The sequence below is a fragment of the Tachyglossus aculeatus genome, chromosome 2, assembly GCF_015852505.1.
Source record: "Tachyglossus aculeatus isolate mTacAcu1 chromosome 2, mTacAcu1.pri, whole genome shotgun sequence".
Lineage (NCBI taxonomy): Eukaryota > Metazoa > Chordata > Mammalia > Monotremata > Tachyglossidae > Tachyglossus > Tachyglossus aculeatus.
In genome coordinates this window covers 4,688,052-4,700,431 of record NC_052067.1, presented here as the reverse complement: position 1 = coordinate 4,700,431, position 12,380 = coordinate 4,688,052, and the positions used below count along the sequence as shown (strand labels likewise).

At 48.6% G+C, this 12,380-nt stretch overlaps 1 protein-coding gene across 1 annotated transcript in view; it reads right to left on the bottom strand.

Moving 5' to 3' along the window:
• PHF14 (PHD finger protein 14) overlaps nt 1-12,380 on the bottom strand; it is a 314,667-nt gene that overhangs the window by 222,956 nt on the left and 79,331 nt on the right. Inside the window, exons 17-18 of the mRNA XM_038769100.1 lie at nt 9,404-9,454; nt 9,133-9,254 (exon numbers count right to left, since the gene is read on the bottom strand). Coding sequence (XP_038625028.1) covers nt 9,133-9,254; nt 9,404-9,454 — 173 coding nt within the window. The remainder of the gene's footprint in view (nt 1-9,132; nt 9,255-9,403; nt 9,455-12,380) is intronic.

Genomic DNA, 12,380 nt, shown 5'->3' with positions numbered 1-12,380 from the left:
TCTGTCCCACGTGGGACTCACAGTCTCAAATCCCATTTTACGGATGAGATAACTGAGATTTACTAAAGGCGATGATAATAACCGTGGGATTTTTTTAAGCGTTTCCTATGAGCCAAGCACTGTTCTAAGCGCGGGAGTAGATACAACTTGTACTTCCCAAGCACTTAGTACGGTGCTCTGCACACAGTAAGCGCTCAATAAATGCGATTGATGATGATGATGATACAAGGTAATCGGGTTGGACACGAGTCCCTGCCCCACTGGGGGCTCCCGGGTTTCATCCCCATTTTCCAGATGAGGGAACTGAGGCCCAGAGAAGTGAAGCGACTTGCCCAGGGTCACACAGCAGATATGGGAAAGAGCCGCAATCAGAACCCAGGCCCCGTCTCTTTCTCTGCTCCTACACTGGCCCTTCGGATATTACTAGAGAAGGAGCGTGGCTCAGTGGAAAGAGCCCGGGCTTGGGAGTCAGAGGTCATGGGTTCTAATCCCGGCTCCGCCACTTGTCAGCTGTGTGACTTTGGGCAAGTCACTTCACTTCTCTGGGCCTCAGTTACCTCATCTGTAAAACGGGGATTAAGACCGTGAGCCCCACGTGGGACAACCTGATCACCTTGTATCCCTCCCAGTGCTTAGAACAGTGCTTGACACATAGTAAGCGCTTAACAAATACCATCATTATTATTATTGTTGTTGTTTTATTATTATTATTATTATTATTATTATTAGCAGTACTAGTAGTATTACTGGATGCCATCTGGAATGTTCCACCAGTACACTCGTCTTTGATGACGTACCCGGCTGAAAGGACCTTGGTTTATCCCCCCTCCACCACCTCCTCGAAAACTAATTTCAATGAACTCTACCTTTCGAGAGAACCCAGTTAAAAAAAAAAAAAAAATCCCATTCAGTTATTGTTAGCTATGATGATATCAACCTGGAAATACACGGCTAGGAGTTGTGACCTTATAAAACAGATAAGGACACAGTTACGATTCAGGCAGTTTCTCCCCAGCATATCCTCGGTTCTCAATGATTCATAAAATCTAAGATCATAACGAAGCAATACCAGACAACCACCCGCAATTAAAGAAACAGATGAACTTTACAGTCCGCGTCAGCCGCACAAATTGAGAGGTGTTGAAAACACGTTACCCAAGGATGGCAGACAAGTCTTGAATGTGGAACTCAGATTTTCAGAGCTTACGCTAATCGATTCCTTTTCCTTTTCTTTGTTTTAGGCAACCATGCGATAACTGTCATCTACAAAACATTTGCTATTCCAGGGCTTTGAAGAAAGGGGATTTGTTTCAAATCCCTTACTGGCTTGGGTGGGAAAAGCCTATTGTCTGGGGATAAGTATCGCCTCAAAGCTTGATGTTCCGGACCGGACCGATATCTTTTTTTGAATGGGAAGTTTACCCAATCACTCGATTAAGGTTACAGCTTTCCCAAAGGTACTGTACCATGAATTTTGTCTAAAACGGCGATGCCAAATTTCTCTTCACGACGACTTTTGTCACGGGGGAGGCATGCAACGCGAAACCGTACAGCGGCGAGTGGGATTCAGAAGCTTTAAACTTCCGCTGGGAAACTCATCAATGAGGCCCCGCGGCCTCGTGGAGTCAGGAAAACCCGCGTGACCTTGGACAAGTCACTCAACGTCTTGGTGCCTCAGTTTCCTCACTTGCAAGACGGAGATCATCATCATCATCACCATCAATCGTATTTATTGAGCGCTTACTATGTGCAGAGCACTGTACTAAGCGCTTGGGAAGTACAAATTGGCAACATATAGAGACAGTCCCTACCCAACAGTGGGCTCACAGTCTAAAAGGGGGAGACAGAGATCAAAACCAAACATACTAACAAAATAAAATAAAAAGAATAGCCATGTACAAGTAAAATAAATAGAGTAATAAATATGTACAAACATATATACATATATACAGGTATGAATGCAGGAGATGAATGCAGGAGAGGTTCCCCTCCTGATGAGACAATGAATGGGATCACTTCGAATCCACTCCAGGGCTTAGCGCAGGGTAAACGCTTGATGAGAACCATCTTCACTATTATCACGTGTGGAGGCTTATTCTATCCTCTGGTTTCTGTCCCTAATCACAATAATAATAACTGTGATATCTGTTAAGCGCTTACTATGTGCCGGGCACTGTACTAAGCGTTAGGGTAGAGTCAAGCTAATCGGGCTGGACGCAGTCCCCGTCCTGCAGAGGGTTTGCAGTTTTTATTTCCTTTTTTTTCCTCTTTTTTTCTGGGAGAATAACCCTATCCAAAGGTTCTTTTTAAGCAGATTACCTCCCATTCTCCACTGCTACTTAATGATTCCACACCCCGTTTTAGAGGCTCCGAATGCTTTGGATCTTTTACTAATCATTATGATCTACTAATATTTGTTACTGTTATTATTCTTATTGCTTCCCGGTCTGGGAAACTGAGGTGTGGAGAAGCAGCACGGTCTAGTAGCTTCAGCCCGCGCCTGGGGGTCAGAGGGACCTGGGTTCTAATCCCACCTCCACCAATCGTCTTTCGTGTGACCTTGGGCAAGTCGCGTCACTCCTCTGGGCCTCAGTTTCCTCTTTTGTAAAATGGGGGTGAAGACTGTGAGCCTCATGTGGGACAACCTGATAACCTAGAATCTACCCCAGCACTTAGAACGGTGCTTGGCACATAGCAAGCGCTTAACAAATACTATTATTATTATTATTACTATTATTATTATTATTATTACTCCCAGACTGAGCCTCCTCCTCCCAGACTGAACCCCTTCCTTTCTCTCCCCCTCGTCCCCCTCCCCATCCCCCCGCCTTACCTCCTTCCCCTCCCCACAGCACCTGTATATATGTATATATGTTTGTACGGATTTATTATTCTATTTTATTTGTACACATTTATTTTATTTTGTTAATATATTTTGTTTTGTTGTCTGTCTCCCCCTTCTAGACTGTGAGCCCACTGTTGGGTAGGGACCTTCTCTATATGTTGCCAACTTGTACTTCCCAAGCGCTTAGTACAGTGCTCTGCACACAGTAAGCGCTCAATAAATACGACTGCATGAATGAATGAATATTATTATTTTCCAAGCGCTTAGTACAGTGCTCTGCACACAGTAAGTGCTCAATAAATACGACTGCATGAATGAGTGAATGACATTCTACCCCATTCCTTAATACAGTGCCTGACACGTAGTAAGCGCTGAACGAATACCACAATTATTATAAACATAAAAATATTTCTACAATAATTAATAAATGCAATCGATTGGTTGACTGATCACTACTCAGAGAGCCTCAAAGGCTAGCCTCAGGCACAGAGTGGAAACATCCGAAGGCAAAACCCCTGACAACCTTTTTGTTCACGCCCAAAGGGTTGCCAGCTTTTTTTTTTTGAGCCACAGGAAAGGGAATCTGAGCAGCCGGACACATTCACGGAGCAAACGTGAGGGGGAAACTGAGGCCAGGTCGACGACCACATTCAGGCCGAGAACTGCCTCCAGTGGACTCTCAGTACAGTGATCTGCACTCTGCGGGGTCCTCCTCTCCCTCCCATCCCTTTACTGTGTAGGGGTTCCTCAAGGGTCAGTTCTTGGTCCCCTTCTGTTCTCCATCTACACTCACTCCCTTGGTGACCTCATTCGCTCCCACGGCTTCAACTACCATCTCTATGCAGATGACACCCAAATCTCCATCTCCTCCCCTGTTCTCTCTCCTTCCCTCCAGGCTCTTGTCTCCTCCTGCCTTCAGGACATCTCCACCTGGATCATCATCATCATCAATCGTATTTATTGAGCGCTTACTATGTGCAGAGCCCTGTACTAAGCGCTTGGGAAGTACAAGTTGGCAACATATAGAGACGGTCCCTACCCACCAGTGGGCTCACAGTCTAAAAGGGGGAGACGGAGAACAAAACCAAACATACTAACAAAATAAAATAAATAGAATAGATATGCACAAGTAAAATAGAGTAATAAATCTGTACAAACATATATACATATATACAGGTGCTGTGGGGAAGGGAAGGAGGTAAGATGGGGGGATGGAGAGGGGGACGAGGGGGAGAGGAAGGAAGGGGCTCAGTCTGGGAAGGCCTCCTGAAGGAGGTGAGCTCTCAGCAGGACCTGGATGTCCTCCTACCAACCAAAACTCAACATGTCTAAGACTGACCTCCTTATCTTCCCTCCCAAACCCTGCCCTCTCCCTGACTTTCCCATCACTGTTGACGGCACTACCATCCTTCCCGTTCCACAAGCCCGCAACCTCGGTGTCACCCTCGACTCCGCTCTCTCGTTCACCCCTCACATCCAAGCCGTCACCAAAACCTGCCGGTCTCACCTCCACAACATCGCCAAGATGCGCCCTTTCCTCTCCATCCGAACCGCTACCTTGCTGGTTCAGTCTCTCATCCTATCCCGACTGGATTACTGCATCAGCCTCCTTTCTGATCTGCCATCCTCCTGTGTCTCCGACTGTGAGCCCATTGTGGGCAGGGATTGTCTCTATTGGTTGCTGAATTGTACTTCCCAAGCGCTTAGTACAGTGCTCTGCACACCGCAATTGCTCAATAAACACAACTGAATGATTGAATGAACGGTAGTGCTCAATAAGTACCACTGATTAATTCTTTCATTTTGTTTCTTTTCTTTAATCAATACATGTAGTCAAATTGGACGCTCTGCAGGCATTTGGGACCGGGGGGATGAAGGATTGGTGAACGGGCAGGCCAAGTCCGTGAGGAGGATGGGGGATCCCACTGTTGGGTAGGGACTGTCTCTATATGTTGCCAATTTGTACTTCCCAAGCGCTTAGTACAGTGCTCTGCACATAGTAAGCGCTCAATAAATACGATTGACGATGATGATCTTCCTCCGGAGAGCCCGGATTACAGAGACGCGGGAGGATTTCATGGGTGGGATTGTGAAGCGGCAACTGCCGCAGACTTGGAAATCCATTCGCAGAACCACCGCCCGCCCGGACAACTGGAGCGTGGATGGAACAGGGACATTATTGAGAGGGAATTCACTTTCACAAGTCTACGAGGTGGCCTTAATGGGCCGTAGACCCTTCTCCTACCACTCAAACAGGCTTGCAGAGCCGACCGGAGCGGACATTTGGGAAGCCTCATTATTAAGCTCTTCTATCCCCGGGCCCTGTTCTAAGCGCGGAGGTAGATGGGAGTTAATCAGGTCGGACACAATCCCTGTCGCCCCCGGGGCTGGAAGACCAAGGAGCAGCGTGGCCTAGTGGAAAGGGCACAGGCTTGGCAGTCAGAAGGACCTATTTACTACTATTACTACACTACTATTACTTTTATTACTATTTCCTATTTATTTTACTCGTACACATTTCCTATTCTATTTATTTTGTTAATGAGGTGCATCTAGCTTTATTTCTATTTATTCTGACGACTTGACACCAGTCCACATCTTTAGTTTTGTTGTCTGTCTCCCCCTTCTAGACTGTGAGCCCGTTGTTGGGTAGGGACCGTCTCTATATGTTGCCGACTTGTACTTCCCAAGCGCTTAGTCCAGTGCTCTGCACACAGTAGAGCAACTGAATAAATGCAACTGAATGAATGAATGAATGAATGAATGACCTGGGTTCTAATCCCGGCTCCGCCACTTGTCTGCTTTGTGACCTTGGGCAACTCACTTCACTTCTCCGAGCCTTAGTTACCTCATCTGTACAATGGGGATTAAGACTGTGAGCCTCATGACAGGGACTCTGTCCAGCTTAATTTTCCTAGACCTACCCCAGCGCTTAGAACAGTGCTTGGCACATAAGAAGCGCTTTACAAATTCCACAATTATTATTAGCATCATCCCAGCTCCGCCACTTTACTGCTGTGTGACCGTGGGTGAGTTACTTCACTTCTCCGGGCCTCAGTCGCCTCATCTGTAAAATGGGGATAAAGACCAGAAGTCCCAGGTGGGACATGGACCGTGTCCAACCTGAGTAGCTTGCATCTTGAGAAGCAGCATGGCTTAATGGTAACAGCCCGGGCTCGGGAGTCAGAGGACCTGGGTTCTAATCCCTGCTCCGCCACTTGTCTGCTGTTTGACCTTGGGCAAGCTGCTTAACTTCTCTGTGCCTCAGTTCCCTCATCTGCAAAATGGGGATTGAGACTGGGAGCCCCACACGGGACAGCGACGGTGTCCAACCCAATTTGCTTGTATCTGCCCCAGCGCTTAGTACAGCGCCTGGCACAAAGTAAGCGCTTAACAAAAACCATCCTTCTTATTAAACCAGCAAGGTGAGCTGTCTAGTGGCATCTCCTGTCTTTGTGTCTATGTACACAAAACTTATGTCCGAATCTGAAATTTATCTCTATCAATGTCTGACTCCCCCTTCTAGCCTGTAAGCTCTCTGGGGGAAGGGAATTTGTCTTCCTATCGTTCTACTGTCCTCTCCCAAGTGCTTAGGACAGTGCTCCGCACCCATTAGGTGTTCAATAAATACAACTGAGTGAATGAATACACGGGTCCGCCCGTGGTCGCTAGAGTGGGCAGAAAGGGGCCGAGGTGGGAAGGTGCCCAGGAGAGCTCTGGGGGGGAGAGGGGGAGAGAAGGGAGGAGGAGGAAGGGAGGGGTGGCCAGCAAAACTAGGCCACTGATGGCCCAGTCCTTGCACCAATCGGACAGCTCCTGTTTGATATTCACCCGAGCCCCCCCGCCCCCTCAGCCACGTCTCCTGATTCAATTTTCAATTCAATTCAATCATATTTATTGAGCGCTCACTGTGTGCAGAGCACTGCACTAAGCGCTTGGGAAGTACAAGTTGGCAACATATAGAGACGGTCCCTACCCAACAGTGGGCTCACAGTCTAGAAGAATGCCACCTGATGCCAGCCAGCCCCCCAAAAACTGCTACCCGTCTCCCCCAAACTACAATCCCAGTCCACCCAAACTGCTACTCCAGTACCTCCAAATTGCTACCCCAGTCCCCCGCAACGGCTACCCCAGTAAACCCAAAACTGCCATCCCAATCCACCCAAATCGTATCTCCTGATGCTACCCAGCTCCCCAAAACTGCCATCCCCTCCCCCCAAATTGCTACTGCAGTCCCACCCCCTCCGCACGCCGCCAGTCTGCCGGGCGGAGTTGGTCGTCATTCGCTCTCCCGCCCCGGTCCAACGGGCCACGGATCCTGCCGGACCTTGGCCGAGGACGGGGTGTTCGCCAGAGATTCCGGCACATCCATTTCCGAGACGGTTCGCCCCGAGCCGAGAGCCGAAACGTTCTTCTGGCCAAGAGACGGAAACGCCTTCTCTTTGGGGCTGGAATCGTGCGTCTGTCATGGTTACCCTCCCCTCCTTTCGCATTAAGGACGGTCACACGGCCGAGCACAGAATGCTCCAAACTCTCAACACAAAACTCAAAAATGCCGTAAATTATATTTACGAAAGAAAAGAAAACATTTGGCACCTTTTGAACGTTGAAAAAAAATCGTTTTACGATCCATCGGGGGACCAATCGGAGGAAACCTTTGATGATCCTGAGCCCTTATTCAGTAGCACAAAATCTTCGTCTCCCGCATTCCCGTCAAACCCGGCCCTGCCTGGAGGTGAAGTCTTCCCAATGGTGGGAATGAACCCGGGAGGCTAAGGTGGTGCGTTCTCGTGAAGCGTCGAGAAACGTCCTGTTACTGTGCCGCCCCTCTGGGTCCTCTCCTCTGAATGAAATGGGTCTGGGGTCTGCGAGTCTGCAGTCTCCTCAACGGGCCCAACTGAGGCCTGAAGGGCCACGTCACAGCGGGACAGCGCCTGTCGGCCCCTGGTTGAGGGGGGGATGAGGGGTCTACCCTCCTCAAAGCATCGTGTGAGAAGCCAAAGAGCCCCCCATTCCGCCGGTCCCTGCCCCGAGGGCCGGATAGGCCCTCGGCGGAGACTTGTACACAAAGACAGTCACCGTCCTTGTCCTTCTCATCCTCTCGGCTCCAACCCCTGAAAACTCACTGGGGGCGTTTCTCTCCTTGCCAGTTTCCATGCTTTGAGATTTTTTTCCCCTCCTGGCTTTGGGTGGATGGGGCTGGGTTCGGGTAACACTACTTCCTGAACTTGGGCCTTGGGTTGAGGGAATATTAAGGAGATTGCGGGGCTTCAGATGTATTTTATCCCGGTAAGATTTCGAATTAATTCCATCGCACCTGGCATCAGGCACGGGAAAGCGCTAGGTCGAAGCCACGGCCTCTTACGTAACACTAAGTCGATCGGGAGTAAATTCCGACTCCCCAGACGGGGCCCGGGACCACCTCTATCTTAATCGGCTTCTACCGCCTTCCCTGAAAGTTGGGATGTTTTTTGGAATCTATAGAGATCCTTAAATGGTGTGGAACCTACGTCTTGCTAAAACGGCCTCCTATCGAGAGTTGCCGATCCAGCGTGGACTACGTTTTAGTTGAAAGGGTTCCCCATCGAAGGCATTGCTAACTTTACATTCTTCTCTCCAATGAGGCTGCTCATTTTCCTTATCTTGGCCAAGGAGAGAGCCCATAATATCACGTACTGACTCGGGGCGACGACGGAAGTCGTCGTTAAGGGATGCCGTTCACCGATCCGTCATCCCCTCCTGGCCCCAAACGCCTGGGAGCGTCCAGTTTGACTACACGTATAGATTAAAGAAAAATAACGAAACGAAACAAAACAAAACAAAAAAACCAGGCCAGCTTTTCACCTTTCTTTGTTTCAGAAGAAAAGAAGCATTTAACACATGCGTTAGCACGTTCCACCCAGAGCGTGGAAAACGTATAGGGGGAAACCGTGTCCCGTGTGCTAATTCAAACGAATCCGCTCTGCGATCGTTTCGGTGGCAGCGCTCGCCGGTTTTAAGTCTTTCCGGCCGAAAGCCCCGAGAGTGTGATACTGATACTGATCCCTGAAGGAGATTGTCCAGCTGTGGACGAGGGGCCCTGACAATCGCCATTCCCTCTGCGTTGGGTGAGAAAAAACCAGGGGACTCCGGTTATTTGCCACCTAAGAGCCCGGTGTCAACGTGTCCGTGTCTGATCTGCGGATCGCACGTCGATTCCCAAAAGACGGTCTCCCCTCCCTCGGATTTTTTTCCCCCCTGGTTTTCGGGACGGTGGCGGTGAATGTGCGTGCACGGCTTTGGCCTACCTGACTAGGTTTTCGTTGTCTCCGGTTCCCTTACAGGTGGCACATTCAGTTCTCAAATCCTCGGCCTTGGGCTTCTTTTGGAGCACCGACTGCCTCTGTCTTCTCTCCCTAGGAACCCGCTCCTGCCCCAACACAGAGGGAATAGCGGGGGGGGGGCGGGCCGGGGGTGAGGAGGAGAGAGAACAGAGTTTTAATGGACGCCCGGAAGCCACATTTCACATTTAAAGGTCGGTTTCTGTGAATGCTGGTGAAAATAAGCGGACGTTCCAACCTCGGGTTTCTCTTCCTCAGGAACGAAGCTTCGTTTTCGCCCCCTGGTTCTCTGAAAGGAAAAAAAAAAAAATAGGAAATGTGAAAATCAATAGGTGAAACAAATTTCCTTTTTTTTTCCCTTAAAGGTAACATCCTGGAAAATGCACTACAGTGTAATATTGAGAGGTGATAATAATAATAATAATGGCATTTATTTAGCGCTTACTATGTGCAAAGCACTGTTCTAAGCGCTGGGGAGGATACAAGGTGATCAGGTTGTCCCACGGGGGGCTCACAGTCTTCATCTCCATTTTCCAGATGAGGGAACTGAGGCACAGAGAAGTGAAGTAACTTGCCCAAAGTCACCCAGCTGACAATTGGCAGAGCCGGGATTTGAACCCATGACCTCTGACTCCAAAGCCCGGGCTCTTTTCCACTGAGCCACGCCGCTTCTCTGATGTTTATTGAGCGCCTTTACTATGTGAGAGCACTATACTAAGCACTTGGAAGAACTGGTAGATACAATCCCTGCTTACTAGACTTCTAGACTGGGAGCCCGCTGTTGGGTAGGGACCGTCTCTATATGTTGCAAACTTGCACTTCCCAAGCGCTTAGTACAGTGCTCTGCACACAGTAAGCGCTCAATAACTACGATCGAATGAATGAATGAATGAATGAATGCTTACAAGGAGCTTACAGTCTTGACTACTCGTACTACTAATACAGTGGCACTTGTTAAGCGCTTATTATGTGCCAAGCGCTGTTCTAAGCGCTGGGGGAGATGCAAGATAATTGGGTTGGACACAGTCCCTGTCCCGCATAGGGCTCACACCCTTAATCCCCATTTTACAGATGAGGCAACTGAGGTGCAGAGGAAGTGAAGTGAATCGCCCAAGGTGATGTAGCAGACAAGTGACGGAGCCGGGATTAGAGCCCATTGACCTTCCGACTCCCAGGACTGCACCCAGTTAGGCCAGGCGGCTTCCTTCCAATGGACCCAAATACCTACGGAATACCCGGGCCCATCTCTTTTGGAATTACGGGAAAGGGCGCTGAAGACAAACGGCGGCCTAAACCCCCTCGGAACATTTAAAGAGGGGGGGAAAAAAGCCCACGGCCCAGATTCCTCCGGCGACTCACTGCAAGCCATCTGTGTCGGTTGGCCGCAGGCAGCGGACAGATGGAACGGTTATCGCTGAAAGCGAAAACCCGTTCCGAGGCAGGGCCAATTGGCTGTAGAGTTTATTTTACCTAATTTAATTTGGACTCAGTGTCAGGGAGCGTACAGTAAGGAAATAAAAGAGGCTCCTCGGAACGGAGGCTACGTATTGAGGCTTCGAATGACAGAGAGAGGCCAAATGGAACCATTAGAAATCGCCATTGTCTCGTTTCCTCTCTATTAACAGCCATTTTTAAGATCCGTTCATTTCCACTCAATCAACAGGTGCTCTGGACCCTTTCCTCTTCTCTCCCTCCCTTCTGAGTCTCCCAGACTTGCTCCCTTTTGTTCTTCCCTCCTCCCAGCCCCACACCACTTAGGTCCCCATCTGTCACTGATTGACTTCTATTAAAGTCTGTCTCCCCCTTTAGACTCTAAAGAGCTGGGAAAGCGTGTATCAGTAATAACTGTGGCATTTGTTAAGCACTTAATCATCAATCGCATTTAATAACAATAATAATAATAAATAATATAATACTAAATATTAATAACAATAAATAAAATAAAATATATTTTATTAATAATATAATAATAAATTATAATTTATAATAAATAAAATAATGATGGCATTTATTAAGCGCTTACTATGTGCAAAGCACTGTTCTAAGCCCTGGGGAGGTTACAAGGTGATCAGGTTGTCCCATGTGGGGCTCACAGTCTTAATCCCCATTCTATAGATGAGATAACCGAGGCACAGAGAAGTGAAGTGACTTGCCCAAAGTCACACAGCTGACAAGTGGCGGAGCCGGGATTTGAACCCATGACTTCTGACTCCAAAGCCTGGGCTCTTTCCACTGAGCCACACTCCTTCTCTGTGCACTTACTTCAAGCACTTACTATGTGTCAGGATGTACTAAGCGCTGGGGTGGAATCAAGCAAATCGGGTGGATCTCACTGTCACTGTCCCACAGGGGGCTCACCGTCTCAATCCCCATTTTACAGATGAGGGAACTGAGGCCCAGAGAAGTGAAGTGACTTGCCCAAGGTCACAGAGTGGCTCAATGGAAAGAGCACGGGCTTTGGAGTCCGAGGTCATGGGTTCAAATCCCGGCTCTGCCAACTGTCAGCTGTGTGACTTTGGGCAAGTCACTTCACTTCTCTGGGCCTCAGTTCCCTCATCTGTAAAATGGGGATGAAGACTGTGAGCCCCCCGTGGGACGACCTGATCACCTTGTATCCCCAGCGCTTAGAACAGTGCTTTGGACATAGTAAGCGCTTAACAAATACCATCATCATCACCATCATCATCATCACACAGCGGACAAGTGGCGGAGCCGGGATAAGAACCCATGACCACCTGAATCCCAGGCCCAGGCTCTATCCGCTATGTCACGCTGCTTTTCCATTCTGTATTCTAATGTGCCAAGCGCTTAGTATAGTGTTCTGCAATCAATCAATCAATCAACCGTATTTATTGAGCGCTTACTGTGCGCAGAGCACTGTACTAAGCACTTGGGAAGTACAAGTCGGCAACACATAGAGACGGTCCCTACCCAACAGCGGGCTCACAGTCTAGAAGGGGGAGACAGAGAACAAAACCAAACATACTAACAAAATAAAATAAATAGAATAGATATGCACAAGTAAGATAAATAAATAGAGTAATAAATACGTACAAACATATATACATATATACAGGTGCTGTGGGGAAGGGAAGGAGGTAAGATGGGGGGGAAGGAGAGGGGGACGAGGGGGAGAGGAAGGAAGGGGCTCAGTGTGGGAAGGCCTCCTGGAGGAGGTGAGCTCTCAGCAGGGCCTTGAAGGGAGGAAGAGTGCT